We start from the raw sequence: 19,928 nt of genomic DNA on the forward strand, positions 1-19,928 counted from the left end.
ATATAAACCCACTTGTGGAATATTGATGTTTTCTTCAGAATGCTGTTTTTTACTTGTTTTCCAGTGGAAAATTTGAAATTAGAGAGGATGAAAAGGAAATACTGTATTAATTTTGTGCTTATTGAATTAATGATAAAGGTACTTAGATTTCTTGCATCTGCAATTTTAAATAAGAGCCATTATAGAAGAGAGTGTAATGAAAAATTCTGATCAGCTGCATTTCCTGATAGTTGTTTGTTATCTCTTAAATTGTAAGTTTTTATCAAATTTACTATTCTGCTGTTGCAATTTTTATTTGACCTCTTTTACACATGCACTGGATTATAGCCTTTAACTGTATGAGTGCCAACTGTTCACTCTGTGGATGCTCTGTTTGCATCCTTTCTCTTACACAGCGAAGTGAGTAAATGAGGCAAGCAGGACACAGAAACTCTGGTACTAAAGTAAGTGTGCTGTGACTGTGAGAGTGAGTTAGTTTGTCATTAAAAAGTCTTGTCTTCGTTTGCTGCTTTATTACAATGGAAGTTTGCAAGGTAACCTTGTTTCATGTTTCTAGTAACTCTTTAACATTTGCTTTTGCAATATTAGTGTTCTTTTCAACAGAGTAATCATATGTATGATAACCTTATTTAGGCTCAGTATTACATTGCTTTACTGGAAGTAACAGGTTGATGGCTGTAGGGTGTTGTGAGACTTTAGTTGTTTTTCTTTATTTACAGGCTGGTTTCCCGTTGCTATGTAGCCTAATCTCGCACACTTGTACGCTTTAGTAAGCTTTTTCCTGGGATACCTGAAGTTAAGTTTTGTATAAGGAAGCAGTGTGCTGATTCTCCATTTTTAAAATTGTTTATGGTTGGCAGTACTGGGAAATGATGTAGTCCTAAAAAGAAATTCTGAATTTCCATCAAAGCTTGGAGACTTCTCTAGAATGCTTTTTTAGTGAAACTTCTATCTTCCCTACTCAGCTGTCTAAAATTGTACTTAGCAAGGGCTTCCTTGGCATATTTCTGCAGTTCTCACAATTTAATAGTGATATCAGGCAAGATATAAAACTGAAAGCAGAGATGAACTGATTTATCACTCAGATGTAACATCAGGCGGGATAAGTAACATTTTTACTAGATGAGCATGAAAACTTATGTAATACAGAAATTGAACTAATATTCAATAACAAAGTTACTCCATGTGGTGGATTGTGGGTGGTGTCTGACCACTAGTATGTAGATAATGTATATATGGAAACTTTCTTCTGGGAAAATAACAGCTGTGGATTCAGAGACGGGGATCTTTTAGCAAGGCAAGTGTGTTGGCTGCTAGGCCAAATAAGTGCTTTTTATTAATCAAGTTTGCCTTCAGAGTAGTCACAAGGAAGTATGTTGTTACTGGGAAGCTGTTTCATTCTTTGCAAATCCTCTGCATAAAGATGGTCTAGGAAGGAGAGTAAAAGTAAAGGAAAATAATTCCTCATCTGACTGAATTCTTAAGCACCAATATATGACTTTTTTTTCTTTTTAAAATCCTAACCTCTTGAATTTGTATGCATTCAGAAACTTATATCCAGCAATGCTTTTGGAGAACACAGTGTTGACTGAACAAAGTTTTCTTATACATTGCTCTTGCATAACAGTATAATTAGAGCCTTAATAACATGGTGAAGCATTAATACACGCATTGCTTTTATTATTTCATTAATGGGAATGATGTTTCCTTTTTTTTGTTAAACCACTGTGTATGAATTCTTTTTACACTTATGCCCATTGCACACAAATTTTACATGTTGTAGAAAGTAGCAAAAGTTACATAGGCTTCTCGAAATGACTATAGGTTTCTATTCTTTTATCTTCATAGCTGGTGATGTGGAAAGGCTTAATACTAGTAACAAATTGCCATTCTGTAGTTAATGAATATTGCCAGAGCTTTCAACACAAGCCTTCGTGGATAGCAATGGGTGGGGGATACCTGAATCTTTAGGCCATCAAACTCTGAGATGAGAGTTAGAGGCTGTGTTAATACTCTAGATGATCTTCTAATGCCAGGTAATGTTTGTTCCAGCTACTTAATTCTATGAGTCTTTGAATATATATTTAGATGTGCTTCTTAAAGTTTGTATAGAACTTAAGCTAAACCTTAAGGTATCCGTGTCAGTTTATTTATATTAAATACAAACATACATTGACTAAAACATAAATATGTCAACAAGATTGTTAGAAGTTGTAGGCCTTATCTGCATTTGTATTTGCACCAGTGTGGCTATAGTATAGATATTTCTCTTGTCAGATGTGACTGATTTAATCAAAGATTATTACTTTAAGCTTCATTACATTATCCCTGATTTGGTGATGGTGTAGTGTGCCTAACGGGTTGTATTCTTACCTATGGCATGTAGAGGTTTTTAAATTTTTTTTTTTTTTAAACATAGATAAAAACATATGAGTCTACCTTTTTAAAAACAACCTAACATTATTGAATTGTTTTTCAATACTTCCTCTACTCATAGTTAAGGTATTTAAGTTACTTGTGCCTTGTTTCTTATTACCAGCCATTTTTGTTCTAAAGATGTATGGTAGATGGGATTGTATCCCCAGCTGTTAATAGGGAAGGCCTAGTTAGCTTCTTGGGTGAGGAACCCTTTATAGAATGGTATGTTTGATGTCAGTAAATGAAATAAGGTACCATGTTTACTGAAAACCAGTTTTTGAGACTCATCCTGCAAATGTTTAAGCAATTTTTAAAATTACAACTTTTGATACTCTTGGAAAGAAAGCAATCAGTTTCTGTAGTATTTGAGTAATTGGTAGTAACAGTGAAGCCCATATTGAACTGACTAAAAGTCTTTGACATTTCTTAAGTTGTGAAGATTGTGCTTTCCTAGCTCTTCTTGGGGCTTCTTCCTTTCTCCTTTACCCTTTTTGAAGACTTTGCAAGAATGCCCAGACTGTGTGTTCTGCCTGCTGTAAAGCTTCTTGACATGGCAGAGCTGTAGAATGGGATTTTAGGGTATAACGTCCTTCAGACTGTATTGTGCTTTGTGTGTCCTCCAAAGGAGTTAAAATGGAATTTTAAGTTGAAGTTTAATCTCTTTGACTTTTCCTTGACCTGTTTCCCTAAAAATTTAAATCCAGTTATCCTGCCACTGAGAGCTAGTGTGTGAATTGAATACTAGCTTGGTGTGTTCATGGATACCTTGAACCATGGAGAGGACAGAAGTGTTTTGTATTAGTTGGTTGATATGTATATACTATTAATCTTCAGGTACAATGAGTTGCATGAGCCTAACCCAGAGGGGAACTTATGACATACAATCTGTGCTTACATTCAGAAGAGAAGGCATTGATGTGTCCTAGCAAGTTGAAAGGGCAAGAACCTCCTTGGAATATAACGCTTTTCAGGCTTAGTGAAGATTTCTTAACCTGAAATGGGTAAAGTACGCACATTGTGGTGGTCTGAGGATTAAAATTTCAGTGTGTTTTGCCAATGGATAGCAGGTATACTTGCTAACAGAGCACAAACTTTAAATGATTTGTAAGAGTGCATTGGTGCACTCAGCATCTACTAAGTGTCACGGTAAGTATACTCTAGTGAGGCATTTAAAACTAGAACATCTGGTATCGCTTCATACCGTGAAACTTGTGTGCTGACAAAAGGAGTTAATCTAAATGTGGAGGTGGCTTAAATGTGTTGAGCAGTGTTACACTTCAAGACTTGAAGGGGAAAATATTATTTCAAAACAGCCTTTTTTTTGCTGTGTGCAAGGAGAAATGATGTATTGCCCCCTACACCACTGTTATTAACAGTTAAACTTCTCATTATTTTTTGTTCCTGTTATGTACATATCATACTGGTCTCTGGCCTTGTAATTATGGATGCATAGCTGTTGAAAACAGTAAATCCTGCTCTTGTGATACCTATTTGACTGTGTTAATACCAAGGAGAAGAGTATTTCCACCAAATACCTTTCGAATAACTTACTACATTTTAATGATTAAAATGTTGCATCAGAAACAAATGCGATAATAAGGATTACCTTTGTGTCTTATTTAGGTGTTAAATTTGATATCTACGAGTAGGGAAGTAACAATTGCTGGCTTTGTTGCTGAGACAATGCATTATGTCCACTTGCACACTGAAACATTGTTTAAATATTCTCCTTTGGTTTTCAGTTTGTTGTAACAAAATTAGACCTTTGCAGCTGACATGCAGCGTGGTGTAGTTGAGGCAAGCATACAAGGTATGGCAGGCCACAGGCAGAAAAATGGCAGGAACAGTACTGAAAGGCCATTTGTGGTATGTATAAAATGAACATCTTTTATGCCCTCTTATGTCTTAGGACTTTTGCTTCCACCTTTTCAATAAATCTTACAGACCTTATCAGAGGCCTTGTAAGAAGAGGAAGAAGTCTTGTTTTTTTCTAGTCTTTGAAAAAAGATAATGTATTTTTGGCTTATTGTTGCTGTAGTCTTTTTTTATTAATCTTTCTTTGCCAGTGACATTTTTTTGATACAATTACTTTGTGTGTTATTTTTCCGTATTTATGCACATGCTCAAAATACATTCTTAATGATGGTACAGCTTTGAGCATGCTGTTCTTTCATACTTTTTTTTAATCTTCAGGCAGCATTAAGATTGGAGAGATATGATATCTGCTTTAACCTGCTTTAACAACAATGCTTAGCAGTTTGATTATGTTAGCGTGTAACATAATGGTATCATATTAATAGAAAGTAAATAAATTGTTAATGTAATAAATTGGAAAATTTCAGGCTTGTATAATAAGTATTCTTGTTAGTATTTTGTAAGATTATTCAATAATCTAAAATCAAGAGTGCAAAACAAAGACAATGTAACTTATTTAACTTTGATAATGTCTTTTGTAACATGCCTACATAAGCCTATTTAGGAATAAGCGTGGGAATATTCTTGAATGACTTGTATGTGGATACTTATTTCAGATAAACACTTTATTCAATTCTTTTGGCTTAATCTAATTTTAAAGCTAATAGAGAGGCTTATTTATTCACTGGAGTTTGACGATGCACCTGAATTTTGCTGTATGCATGAAATAACAGGCTAATTCTTTTATAAATATTGGTCTTTAACTGGAAAAGGAGGGTGAGGATGTTACTTTCAACATATAAGACTTATCAGTCTCTGCTTTTGTTCTGGTTAAACACTGTATCCTGCTTTGCAGTCCATTTGCGGCACATCCTTCCTGTTCCATGGAGCCCCATATTTGTGCAGTACACAATATGCATACCTATTTTCATTAAGCAGGTGTCATGCCCATTTGGTGTTTAGGATCTTATTTGGAGGTGTGAGACACTTCTTGTCAATATTTGAGTTTTTTTATGCGTATCTGAGGAAAATAAGCAATCTCATTGACAAAATTCTTCATTAACATAGGGCTGACTTTTGAGCACTTAGGACTCAGTTATTTTTTTGTTATTATATTATTATCAGTGCAAAAAATAGTTGGTTTAAAGCTTTTTAAACTTTAGATGACATATAGGGTATTTACTGCAGCTATCATATCACTTTTTGGGAACAATCTGAAGGCCATGCTGCCTTATCCATTGACACTCTCAGTGATAAAATTAGAACGGTTGTTTTTAATCTCACTGTCACAGTAGCTGTTATTAGAAATGGAGCTCTTCTGGGAGTGGTTTTCACATTGCTATGTTCAGGTGGTGATACAAAGGAAAGTTTTATCTCTATTTGAAAGGTGAGGAAGCTGAAGCTTGCCAGCAGTAACTGGCTTTCCTATTTTTTCCTCAGTTTTATACCTTAAGTTAGCAGGAAAACTGAGACTCGGTCCAGGCTTGGTTCTCTGGATTGCACTACCTGTTACTAGGAGGATCTGTCTCTGTTGCAGCTCCTTAGCACATAACCAAACATTTGCCAGAAAGGATAAGTGCTTGAATGTGGAAAAAATTGTTGCACAAAAGGTTATAAATTATTAAAATGACATGGAAATAATATCCAGTAGGGATTTTACTGGTTACTTGGAAGCATCTGTTGAATGCATATGGAAGTCGTGATTTTAAGACACACCCTTAAATAGTATATGTATTCCAGTTCTGTTGTGCAGGCTATGGTCTTTGAAGATCAGTAGTCTTGGATCAGCCCCAGCTCCCTCCTCCCCATCTAGCTTTGCTCTATTTTACTGATTTTTGAAGGTAAAATAGATGAGGGTCACTGACTTGCAGTTTTTTTTCAGCTTCACAATAATAAGTTTGGCACAATCTGATTAAAAAAATAGACTGTTAAGTAAAATTTACTACTGCTGCTTTTAGCTATCATCTTTAAATCTTTTTACAGAAGCTGCTAGAAGTTGATGCTGAAGAGAAAACCTTTTACTTGCAGATACACTTCTAACTCAGTGAGCACTGTGAATATTTGAACGATGGTAATTCACTAATACACAGAACATACGTATCAACTGTATGTTGAAGTATAAGAGTAAGGCTCTGGTGTATTGAGTGGAAAATGTTGAAACTGTGCCTGACTTTACTACTTCTATATAATTTCCATATGTTGTGCTCTAAAGGAGTATATTCATCAGTTTCATTCTTGAAATGGTGGTTAGGTATTGAATTCATTAAAAATAATAAATATAAATTGTATTGGCAATTTAAAAATATTACCTAAAGTAGTGAATATTTTCAAAAGATTTGAGTTCGGTGAGATTTGGGAAATAGAAGAAATTAGATACTAAGTACTCATGGGGAAATGCTCCGTCCCACTTGTAACTAGCAGAATTTTGGGCATTAATCTTATTACAGCCCTATCACTGCCTCTTAACAGTGTGCTAATAACATCTAACGCCTTGTTGCTCGCACGATTGAAATCCTGGGACTGCCTTACAGAAACGTTTCTACAAGGAAGTGATTCTGCAGTGCCTGTGGCCCTGATGGTTTCCATGGGAATGAGCATGAATCCATGTACTGCAAAATGTGTTATGAAACTTTGTATTGTGGAGAAATACGTTATAGCAGTGTGTGAACAGGACAATGGAGAATTTAAATACACAAATGTAATGGTGCATTTTTACTTACGATGAGCCAATATTTAAAGGGTGCTAATGGCTTGTGAACAACCACGGAGGTGGTTGTTGATGTCAACTGTTGTATAGTCTAAGAAAAAACAAATTAAAATACAGTACGACAAAAATCAGGAAGAGATTGGTCTGGTAAAATACATCTTGATTAACATTTGATATTTTTTGTGGTTCTGTTTTAATGAATTTTGCTTTTCTCAACTGTTAAATGACTTTTTCCTTTGCCTCACTGCAGTTTGTGTTTAACTCTTTTCCCTTGCAAGAACAAGCAGCTCGCTTGGCCATAAGTAAATAAATTACTTAAATAGATGTTTCATGGTACCTACAAGACATTAGCTGATTGATATAAGTTCCCGACAGAGTCAAGGAAAATAACAGCCTATGAAAAACCAACAGGCCTCTAACCAAAACCGAGTCATCTCCCTTTCCAATGTTGTATTTGTACAGAAATAGGCTTAGTCTCTGTACTTCAGGCCGAATTCCACCTACCTATTCATGTCAGGAGCAAAATCTCTTTAATTTTATATTTTAGATCAGATATTTACCAGTTTCAATTCTAGATATTAACTAATGGTTTGTTTCATGTTGTGCCTGGTTTTGTATAAAATCAGTGATTTTTATAATTTGGAGTAGCGTTTTTTTAATAGGCTTTATGTTTTTGTTTTTTTAAAAATCCCTACAGCTTTTGAAGTGTCTCAGTAATAGAATGAGTGAGAAGCTGACCCATATGTCCAGCTGCCAAGTGTGCTTCCAGTAAATACAATGCATATGTCAATCACTTTGCAATGTCCGTAGTGGGCCTGGACTTGCACTGTGTGAACGACCGCTTTTGCTGGAAGACTGGGACTGCTGGAAGGTGCAGACAGGCTGTATTGCTGTAGAGGAAGGCCCTGTTCTTCTTAGACTGGGTTTCCCTCTTGCTTGAAAGGAAATCCTAGAGCTCTTGAATCACAGCAGTTTGGAAATAGGTCTCTTAAAAAAAGAAATAACAAAACAACTGAAAGAGCGAATACTTACAAAGTATTTTATATGAGGCATTTCTTGATAGTGGTTTAAGCCTTGCGTTCTTTGCATTAAACATGTTACCGAGATACGCGTAGTCTGTGTAACAGTTACAGAAAATGAAAATGAACTGAATGTCTACTTTTTCTAGACTGTGCTTCAAGGTAAGCAAGGTACATACAGCTTTTCCAACCGTGCCCCAAAGAGTGCATGTAACCAGTTAATGTTCAGGAGAGAGTGATAAGATGCTTCTTGGCCTGTCACTGGCTTGGAGTTGTGCTTGGAGTTAGACGCTTACTGAGATACAGTGGCAAGGTATATTGTATCTAACTTAATACTGTGTATGGATATTATCATATTCTTTGTCCTGTTGGGAAAGAAAAAACCAAAACACCACAGGGAAGTGTTGACTTAGATGACTATAAGCCCTTTAACAGGCAGGAGGTAATACGGAAAACCATCTAGATTCATATAATTACAGGATGATATGGTTCCTAAACTAAGTAGAAGTGACAGAAAATACTGATGTTAAATCAATAATCTGTTATGTTTTGGATAGTTTTGTTCAGCCTAATGTACATATTGCAGAGCTGCACTCCTTTTTGAAGATTACTGATATTCCCTTGTGTAGTTAAATCATCTGAAATCTTGAGGTTTACACACTAAGCAGGTGATATGGCACCAACAAATGTAATAAGTCACCCAGGGAACAAAAAGCTTTGGATGTTTTTCATATGCTTCCTAACACTTAAAAGTATTCAAATAGTATAGAAGCACATAACATCCCCTGCGCCCCCCCCCCCCAAGCTCCGCAGTTCAAGATGAAATATTTTCCGTTCAATTTAGCATGGATTTTCAAAATTACTTGGTACTGAGGACCTACATAAGAGAAGAGCAACAGTAGTATTATTTACAATTTCTGTGTGAAAATACATGTAGTATCCCCTGCTTGAGGACCATCTCAGATCAATATGCATTGTTCATAATAGCTGAATTCAGACTCAGCTCCAGGAAACTTCCACTCTCATGTCAAAAAGAGATTTTGATATTTGCACCTGATTGAGATGATATGAAATCCCATGCATCATTCTGTTATACCTTCTATATAATTATTGTTTTTAAGCCCCAAATTTCTGTCAAATTCAAAAATCAGATTTTAATATCTGGTGCGTATTAGCTGTTGAGTGACATAAAATGTAAGCTTAGTATTCCAAGAACTGTATTTTCAAAGGCTTTCTAAATGTTGGTGTTAAGGCTCTAGCCAGTCAAGATAAAGGTAAAATATTGTGGGGTGTTTGAGGCCTTCTGTCCAAAGGACGAGTACTATACTTGGTATACAGAGCGGTGAGACAGAACAGTGAGGGATAAGACTTGTTATTTCTGAACTTGCTCTTGAGAAACAACATTTTTTTTTAAAGTTGCTGTGTTTTTCAGGTCTGCTCAGTCTTGTCCTTTTGGCCTTAGATTTTGAACAGTGTGTTCAGATTAAGTATCTTTCTGATTACTCGTCAGGGAATTAAAATACCTTTTTTTTTGGCCACCAATCATAGTTAGGATTGAAGATATCTGTCAAAACAATTACTTTAAGATTTTGAAGGTCTTAACGGAAAACAATTTTTTTTTTTTTTTTTTTTTTTTACTTCTCCTGAGATAAAATTGATGTAACAGTTTCAAGAGTTTTTATTCCAAAGTTAAGCATGAGGAAGAAAAGAATAAATGTTTAGACACTGATCATGTCAGGAATGGTCAAAAAATCAGCACTGTTGAATAAGAGAATCTAAAAAAATTAAAAAATCTCTGCAGACGAGCTATAATATACATTTAAGTAAATTCAGTATTTGATTGTCAGTAGAGATTGTCATATTTCTCAAGATTAGTCTCATGTGGAAAATTCAGTTTCACCTCTAATCTTCGGTTCACCTCATGCCACGACTTTATGTGGTGGCAGTCTTGTACCATGAAACTTCATATCCAACACCTGAAAGACTGGGATATCAACCTGTTGATTTTGGGCTTTTGACGTGTTATCTGTCAGTGCTTTCTAGAACTTGTTTCTGTGGCTGCGCTGATTAAGTTGGAATTTTTTATGTGTGTCTGTAAACATCTGTCTCCTTAATCATCCGGAGGAGAGCGTTATGTGTATTAGACATATGTTTTCTTACTCTTAACCATTGCACTGGTATCTTTTAATTTACTTCTGAGTTCCTTTTCTCCTGGCAGGAAAGTTGAGAGACTTTGTTACTGTCTTATCAAGTGGTGCTATAGCCAGGAGATAAGTCAGCTCAAGGCAAGTTTTTGCTTGGTCAGCTTCCAGAACTTGTCTTTTGTAAGTGTAGGATAAGCACTTATCTGTAGTGTGTAAAAGCCTCATCTGGAACTATTAAAAAATGTTAACATCGCTCATGTTTCACTGTATTTTGCTCTAGTTTTCTTTCCCTCCGTCTTTGTTTAAAGAAAAAGCTATTCTCTGCTTACATGAGGATTTCAGAACTGTTTAATTAAATTTCATTTTTTTCATAGCTAATTGGTTAAGTTTCAGCGCAATGCAAGTTGTAGATTTGCTTTTGGTGTAGTGTGAGCTGGGGAAGCAGGCAAGGCCACTAAATTAGTATAAAATTTGATGTGTAAATTGCAGTATGTCCTCATTTGGATATTGTTAAATAGATTAACTCTTTTTCCAGAGGTGGCATATATGCATTTTATATGTATCAGGTAGATGTCTTGATTCTAGACATCCTCGAGTTTAGTGCAATTCAATCTCAGTTGCATGAGTTGTTGTTAGTAATGATAGTTGAGATCAATCCATTTACAAAACTACATTAACAGTTCTCTCTTGAGCTTTGTCTATGCTAGGAGTTTAAGTAAAATTACCTATACTGTAATGCTTCAACGTCTAAGTTCATGGTTTGATTTTAATAATTTATATGGAGAAGGCTCTATATGTGATATGGATGTATTCAAAATATATTGGACACTATTGGTGGTAATAGCTTTCAAGACTCTTTTGCCAAGCTAAATACTGATCACAGTTTCTCTAATGTTAAATATTGAGAGGATGTGGGTGTCATGGCACCTTCCATGTTTGATACCCCGTGTTGGTTATGGTTGATTTGAAAAAAGCTACACTACACAGTGTTATTTATGCTCTCTTCCCATCCTCTGCCCGGATGCTGGCAGTTGGTGCTAGTGGTTGTGCTGAGAAAGCTTTCTTGGGTGGGAAAAAATGTTAAGCATTCAAAAGGATTTAAATACTTGATTTAAGATTGTAAGTCAGCTTGTTACATCATGTATCCAGTGGGCTAACAGAAGCTCGCTCTGGTTTGATACTGCATCTGTAAGACACAGCACAGGTACTGGAAATCTGATTTCAGTGTGGTGACTTGGAGCTCTCTGGAACACAATCATAAATGAATCTTCAGTGCTTTGATTTGCTGTTGTCTCTCTTTAGAGAAATACAGAAATGCGCATCTTGGCATATTCATGTTCCTACAGTGGAATCTTCCTAGGACCCCCCAAAGGCATACGATACTTCAGCTGATGGTTCTTGTTATAGGTATTTCTATAATGAGATACAAACTTTTGAAATTAACAACTGTGATGTCAGGATGTAGCCAAAGTTAAAATTTGGCATTATACTCCTACAGCTAAAATATGTATCTTTGAAGTTTTTAATAGTTTCAGAATGGTTCTTTTTTTGTAGTATGACTTCATTCTTAATGTTTGAGCAGTGCTTTAAAGATCTGAAGATTAGAAGCACTGCTGAACTGCGAGCTTTTTTTTTTTTTCCTTAATTGAGGATTAATAGCCATTAAAATCTGACAAGTGGCTACTCCAAGTGATTAAATTGCTTTGATATTTTAAACACTAAATTTATAAGGCTGGGGGACTCTTATTTGGGAGTTATTTGTATATCCTCTTCTAAAGAGTCTTTGTGTACCTGAGTAGTTCTTATGCACTAATGGTATTTACTAAATCAAGCTGCATAAGATTATCGATTTGTGTGTTCAGAGGTATCAGAATTTAGAAATCTGATATTTTTTTTTTTAAACAATAAGTCAAATTGCTGGTACATTTTCTGCCTGAGTAGAAAATGGCCTTTGCTGGTTGGCCAGCTGCATTACTTAAATAACAGTAACAGTTGAAATGTGATTTGGTTACTGTTAATGTCATGTAGCAATTAGAGGAACAGGTGGATGGGAATTGTAAATAGTGTTTGTGAATCAGCACTGCATGAAAGATGGGTTTTAGTGGTGCTCATTTAGATTTCGTTGGGATATTTTTTCTGTGTCATTTGGAAAAATTGATTTGTATTTCTCATTGTGTTGTGTTACTTGCATTATTTGTATTAACACTTCTTACATTTATTTTCAGACCAATAGAACTATTCTGATTCTGCTTTCATGCTTCATAAACATGACATCTTTTTTGGGAAATGTCTAGTGTTCATTTTTTTGGGTGTGTGTGGTTTACTCAAGATGAAGTATTGGTTTGTGCAGTCAAATCAGGAAATGTCATGACATTGTCGTTTGTACAGTTTGACAGCTTTTCCTGCTGTATCTAGACTAGCAAACAAATGGAAATGACATTTTTAGTGTTTGAAACTGGTATTGTTATCACTAGAGAAATAGTTCTGCTTTACACTTGAAAGTCTGTTTTTGGTACTGAAACACAAGTTGCAGTGCACATTTCCCTCTTGGTCATATGGTAGTATTTTGATGGCAGGTTTTTCAATCCAAGTTTAAGAGCATGCTATACTAAAGACCTGTGTCTTACGTGCTAAATAAAATTCTCCAGAACAAAGAACAAATTGAAAACAAGAATCGTTTGTCATTGGATGCATTTCTCGGACTTGTTCATTTATCTTTTTATAAATGATTTCAGTAGCTAATGTATTTTCCAGTGCAGTCATAAACCTGAATGTCTGCGGCTTGCTAACGGGTGTGAAATTTAGAGTAGTAAGTTCATGACCTTCTCTGCTACCTTTCTCAGACTCCATTAGAAAACAAGCTTGCAGGTAGGCCTAAATTCATGTCTGTATCTGCCTGGATAATATCTGCTGTGGTCTTCAGGCTGGGGATTGAAAACTGCGGACTTGTGTCATTACTTCATTGTATATTGGGGTATTTGGTTAGCATTTAAGAGTTTTGAACTCCTAGTTTTATTTCCCTGAAAAATCATTGATACTCTATGACAGCCCGTGCTCATTTCATTTGCGACTGCTTTCTGTGAGCAATTATCATCAGAAATGCTGCAATAAAATTGGCTTCATATCACAAATGCTCCTGCAATGGATTCAAACAGGCAAACAGGATTCACAGTAACAGGGACAGTCAGTGTGCATAGCAAACTCGAAGAGCAAATGAGGAGAAAAATACTGGAAAAGGTGAAGCTTACAAGATTGTAAAGATGTTGAGAATAGTTATATAGTAGGCCGAGAGCATGCTGTGCTGTAATCTGTCTGGTTAGTTATGGATTCCTTGACTGTGGAAGACAGAACTTATGGCAAATATATGATAAACCTTAACTTTACACTAAATGCAAGTTTAGTATTATTTATGTGCTGGCTTTGTGGTAGAAGACATCCATCTTCTACATCCAAGTGATCTCGAACTGGTGTTTGCTGTACTGCTTTCAGCACTGTTAAATTCTGCATCACTACCTGCTGATCTTAATTTCCTTACTGTTTTCCCATGGAATGTGATTTATAAAACCAAAGTATCTCTTTGTCTTTCTGCTCTGTAGACTTGTTTTAACAAATTGGATAAAAAGATATGTCTTCAAGGGACTGGGGGCGGGGGGGGGAGGGGGCAGATGTGAATATGTATTGGAGTGAAACAGTGTTACCTACTTGTGATTGAGAAGCTTCAATGCAAGTGTATCTAGATGCAAGAGAAAGCACAAGTGAGTGATATTGTGAATAAACAAGGAATCAGTGGGTGTTAGTCCTGTTTGATACTGATATCCAACTTAGTTGGAAAAAGGTATTTCTTTTCCATTCCACCCCCACGCCCCCCCCAGCAGGCTGTATGTGAAGCTCTTGTTTTCCCATTTTACCCCAAGAAGGCAATGTATTTGTAAATAACTTCTTTTCTTGTCACCTTTTTCTTCTATTTAACCTGTATTGTGGTGCTTTAATTCATTAATGGTGTTTTTAAAATTGTGACATAAAGTTATGCTAAACAACCAAGGAGAAAGCTAGGAACAAATATATGTTCCTGATGTGTAAATATAAGCTTAACTATTTTTTTTCCTCCCCTGTAGAATGTTCACGGAATACCAGTATTTGTACAAAATCTGTTCTTGGGGGTGGTTGAGCTGAAATCTATTAGACTAGTCTGTTTGCCAACAGACATTAAAGTAGTATTGCTTTAATGACAACCTAGTCATCAGACATTTTCTGGTGCGTTTTGATGGGATGAATTAGGGTTTAGTGAAATAAAACCTACGTATGCTGAACAAAACATAAGTTCTTTCAAGTATGTGGTTAGTGTTTTATCTTGTTCTGGTTCTTGTTGTTAAGCATAAAATGTTATTTAAGTGTAAAACGTTTCTAGCAAATGATTGACTATTTTTGAGTGGTTTTGTTCATACTTTTCCAATTTACAGTATCATCTCATAAGAATTACTCATTGTAGAGTTCAGATTTAGGGAAGGAAGTGAGAATTAAATTATTAAAAATACGATCAGTAATTTGTGCTCCTTTTTTCTTTCTTTTATCATTCATTATTCTTAAATATCCTATGACACACAGTTTACAAAATAGAAATTTAAAGTGTCATCTTGAAGTAATTCTGCAATGAGATGTAATTTTGAAGGTTAACGCAACTGAAATTTTATGCACCTTGTACCTTTTAAAAATTTCCTACCAATTTCTGCATAGTTACTTTCAAGGTGTTGTGTTAGTTTCTTGTGCAATGCTTTCCTTAGGAGGGAGCTTATTGCCCCTGGAAGATAGCTCTTTAACAGTTACAGCAACAAAGTAAATAAAGATCAGTATTTCACTTTCGAAGGATGTTTCAGAAAATTGGTTTAGAACTGCATTTTGACCATTCATTTAATGGTCTTTTTATTCTCCTGTAATGTTAGGATGGCTGCCTATTCTTCAACCTTTATTAAAATTGCTAGTGTTCAAACCAATAGCTCACTTGGTTTGCAGCTCTAATTTATGCAACACTTCAACAAATTTAAAATTCCAAATATGTAGTTTGAGGACAAAAAAACCCCATTGCATATTATGATTTTCTCGTTTTGTGTTCTAGGTTGTGTTAAAGATCATTAAACATTACCAAGAAGAAGGACAGGGGAATGAAGTGGTCCAGGGAGTGCTGCTGGGTCTTGTGGTGGATGACAGACTTGAAATCACAAATTGCTTCCCTTTCCCTCAGCATACAGAAGATGATGCAGACTTTGATGAAGGTAATGGTTACAGTTTTGCAAAACTTTAGGTAAAAAAGAAAATCCATATGTGCAAAAAAAGACACACACACACACCCCCCTGTGACAAGAAGCTGGTATGTGATCAGAGAGTGTTTTTATTTGACTTGAGGTATCAATGGGTTACTCGCCATGCCATCCTCAGTATCCAACTGAAAGCTTGTCTGTTTAAGGAAAGTTATAGGGATAAATACTGTATTATATGGACACACTTATTTTAGAGTAAGACTGTGTCCACACAGGAAGTTACATTAGTTTCCAGTCTATAATTCATACAGACATTAAAGCTTTTCATGAAAATAGCTGTGTGTTTGTGTGTATGTATGTGTACATACATGTATGTACGTAGTCAGGCATATAGATTGCCTCTCTGTGGATTTATTTGTATGTGTTAAGTACTCATTGAAAGCCTGGAGAGCAGAGCTTTGTAAGTTTAAGAGGCTCTGGTTAACTTGAAATCTGGGTGATCTCTTCGCTTCTCCAAGTAAGCTAGAAGTAGCATCAGAGGTTTCTATCTGTCTAGGTGCTTCCTTGCTGGTCCTAGTGATGTTTTGTTATTGCCGCTGTGAGTCAGTATAATTGGCTTGACACAGAATGGTTTAAAATTTATAAAGTAAACTTGAAAGGCTTACAATTCTAATCTTGGTAATATGTATATATGCACGCATGTGTGTGTATTTTAATGATACTAGTAGAAATGCTTCTTTGTTAGGGCTTAAAAAGAGACAGTTTAACTTCAAGAGTAACTAAAGAGGCAATATAGTCAAAGTAGTTGCCGTTGGAAGCTTGATTCTATCTAATTTTGATAATTCAGTTTCAGCAAGATTACTTAATCTTTAAGTATAAACTGCTTTTTCTTGCTTATAATGAGATTAGATAATATTAAGTTAATATTTTATCTTATTACAAAAGAATCTTGGACCCTGCCTTTAAAACAGATAATTTTAAGAATTCTTTGCAACTTGGAAAGGTTTCTTAGCTGTTTATTGCTTCTGCTGTGGGATTATACAATTTGCTATATGAAAAAGAAAAAATAAAACACAAGAGAATCTTAATTGCCCTACATTAATATGGTGCTTGAGTCAGAACTATATTTTATTAAAGCCTAAAAGATGTTTTAAAGATTCTTTCTCTTCTGGAGCTCTTCAAAGGGTTGGAGTAATGTAAATTTTAATTGGAGCCCGTGCTTCAGTTTTTCCAGTAGAAAATGCCTGAATTATTTCCATGTAGCTGATAAGCAAGCAAGGAGTGAAATAAATTTCTTAGTTTCAGAGGTGGATTCGTCTCATCATATGATGACTATCATGCCGAAGCTGTAAGCCTGTGATTTGGTATGCAAGGTTCAACTGTTCCTGCTTGGGAGAAACTTTAGTCCAAGAAAGTAACTCTTGTTGCCAGTCTTTCTTTTTCCTCTTTTTAGCGAGTAGACAGTAATCCTGGCATTAAGTAAGGGGCAAAAGGCAATGCTTGTGGAGCTTCCCTCACCTGGATGGACTTGTCAACCTTCTGTTCCTATGCTGCAGGCACAGAAAGAAGAACAAACTGTAGCCGGAGTAGAAAGTGAACCTATCACAGTGACACTGATGGACGCCTCTAGCGGTGGTAGGGAATTTGCAGTCAGATCAGGGGAGCTTGCCTGTGCTGAACCCTGTAAACCAACCTCAAGAACTGTTTTGTATTGGTTTTCATCTTCCCTAGCCTCTACCATATAGGTCACAGAGAGGTTCTCTCTGCATTCTTCTCAGTGAAATACTGGTAACTAGATGGAACCATTCAGGAAATGCAGAGCACTCATGTTCATTCTGCATTCCTTTCACTTAGGGCCTGTTCAGCCCTTTGACCTATGTGGTAGAGGCTGGGGAAGATGAAAACCCAAACAAAATGGCTCTTGAGGTTGCCAACTTGAGTGTTAGGTACCTTTTTTAGGCTCTATGTAGAGTTGTCTTCTGCCTTGCCAATGTGAAAAACAGTAATGTTTTAGAAATACTCCTTGTTTGTTTTCTCTGGAGCTATGTTTCCCTATGCAAGCATCCTGCCAGATTTTCAAAAGATTCTTTTTTCTTCTAGATACCGTTATTCCAGCAGAGAAATCTCTCTTTGTATGCCAGAACCTTAAAATTCAGGATGCTGAAAACCAAACCAAACAAGGCACCTCCCTCCCTGCAAGACTTGTATCTTACACCAGTATCATAACTGACTTTGTGTATTTGCACAATTTCTGGCCCAGAGATATGGAAGGAAAATATAAGGGTCTTGGCACTTTGGTGCCTCCATCACTCAGAATGATAGTTAACGTTGTTCTCTTTGGTCAGAATAATGTATTGTCTTTTGTTCTTCCTTAGTGTCTATTTTTATTCCCCCCACCCTCATCTAAGATTCTGGAATAGGAACAATCCTGTTGAGATTCCAAGTTTCTGGGCCTGCAGAAAGGATTTCTTGGCGGACTTTGGTCATACTTGATCATATGTTAGTGCAGGGGCTGTTGCACTGGCTGAAGGGCCACACTGCCCCAACTGCCCTCCTCCTGAGGGGAGGAAATGGGGAGGAACCATGTTATCTGTTGGCAAACTCCTAATCTGGTATGCTGAGAATTGAATTTATACACCTAAAAAATCATTTCTTCTACATGATTTTGCAGGAGCTGTAGGAACAGGTCACCTGAAAAATACTCATGTGCCTTGTAGTCTTGAGGTGATCATTGTTAAGAGAATTGAGCTTATGTGCAGGAGGGTTATATTTGAGCAAACAAACTGTTGGATAATTGGCAAGACACATTTAAGCTAATGTTTTCCTTTTATAAATTGAGCAAATCTAATATAAAGCACATTTTAGAGGGTGCTAAGAAAATATCCTTAATTTGAACTTGAAATGTATGTATGTATGACATTGAAGAATCAGTTTGATAAAGGTGTATTTCTCAGTTGTTAGCAGCAACCATTTCTTCAGATATGCTTAGATATGCTTTTGTTATGGTGCCATTTTGTCTCTTGCTGCTAATGCCAGAGATAATACTAAGTTTTGACTATTTGCTGCAACAGAATTCCTTCAAAAATCAAATTTTTGATTGAAAAAAAATACCCAAACTTGTTCTTTTAGTGCAAGAACATTTTTTTAGTGCAGTTTGGACTATTTCTAGAAACTGCAGAAAACATGAGAGGTTTTTTTAGCTTCAAGTAATTCTTATTACAAATGTGGGAGGATTGTCTACCATTTATGAATCCACAGGTGTTTTTCATCTTAGCAAATTTCTCCTGGAGTGTTGTCTTCCTATGATTCTTTTTACAAAGTGTAATTTTTTGGTAAGATTTTCCTGTCAGGGAAGTCTTAAACACTTAGGTTGGCCTGCTGCAGCACAAGGTTTTTGGAGGGTTTGGGAGGGTTCAACCCAACTCTCTGTGTTAGAAATCTGTAGGTGAAGTGTAGTTGATGATGTGTGAGCTAATGGAGGAAAATTGCAGAACAGGGGTATGTTGTTGAGTCTTCAGCAAAAGATGCTTCCACATGAATGTTTGATATTTTGGGCCTGCAGTCTGGACTTTCGATGAGGCATTTACTTTTCAGATAACTGTTTCCTTGTTACTAGTGCACTTAAATCCTCATAGGTATTGAATTTATTTCTCAAAACACACATCTTTAATTTTAAGAAGATACTTTCAGTTACCTACGTGCACCACCTCTATTCTTGTGCACTCCCCCCCTGCCCCCATCCTCCACGTGATGGATTAAACTCTTGTTTAGGGAAAATCACATTTCTGCTGTAAGGATTTTTGGCTAAGGTACTTCTGTGAAATGATGCGGTGCCCCAGCTTGTCTCTGTGAGGGTGGTTTTCTGAGAATTACTTTAATTTTAGGGCACTTCCAAGCTTTTGTCTGAGCATAGTTTTGCTTTCTTTCAGTTAAGGCTTACAAAAAAGGTGTAATGCATGAGGTGTATTTTCTTCCTAAGAAATAAGTGTATTATTCTTGACTATAAATTTTGTCTCTAACCGACATGTTAAGTTCAGTCCTTGGCTCTTCATTGTTTTTCATCTACAGTGCTATTCATTCAGTAGCTCTTTTCCCTGTTTGAGGAAAATTTGTATTGCTTTAACGGAAAGCAACAGTTAAAAATGTAGTATACATCTTGTAATTCATTATCAATTTTGTGAGACATTATTTCAATAAGGTATTTTGAAACGGATTTTGTTTCAACCCGGTATATTTTAGTACCTTACTTACAAAACTGAGATAATAAATCAAGTGCTGTGATAATTATGCCAATAGAAATTTCGAGACAGTTTATATAATTATACATTAAAATAAATTGTAGAAGGTTGTAACTTTTTCTTCTTTTATAACTACGCAGAGTTGTCATTAGATTCCCTCAGAAATGCTACAGATGAAAAGATGATGCTGCCTTCTCTCACACCCGCCCCCCCCCCCCCCACTCCCAAGGGGC

General features: G+C 36.0%; 1 protein-coding gene across 1 annotated transcript in view; it reads left to right on the forward strand.

The window, feature by feature from the left end:
- Nucleotides 1-15,315: 15,315 nt before the first annotated feature.
- Nucleotides 15,316-19,928, forward strand: part of EIF3H (eukaryotic translation initiation factor 3, subunit H) — a gene marked incomplete at its 5' end in the record, with an annotated part of 66,179 nt that continues 61,566 nt past the window's right edge. Inside the window, one exon of the mRNA XM_009703301.1 lies at nucleotides 15,316-15,472. Coding sequence (XP_009701603.1) covers nucleotides 15,316-15,472 — 157 coding nt within the window. The remainder of the gene's footprint in view (nucleotides 15,473-19,928) is intronic.

This window comes from Cariama cristata, unplaced genomic scaffold (assembly GCF_000690535.1).
Source record: "Cariama cristata isolate BGI_N322 unplaced genomic scaffold, ASM69053v1 scaffold4027, whole genome shotgun sequence".
NCBI lineage: Eukaryota > Metazoa > Chordata > Aves > Cariamiformes > Cariamidae > Cariama > Cariama cristata.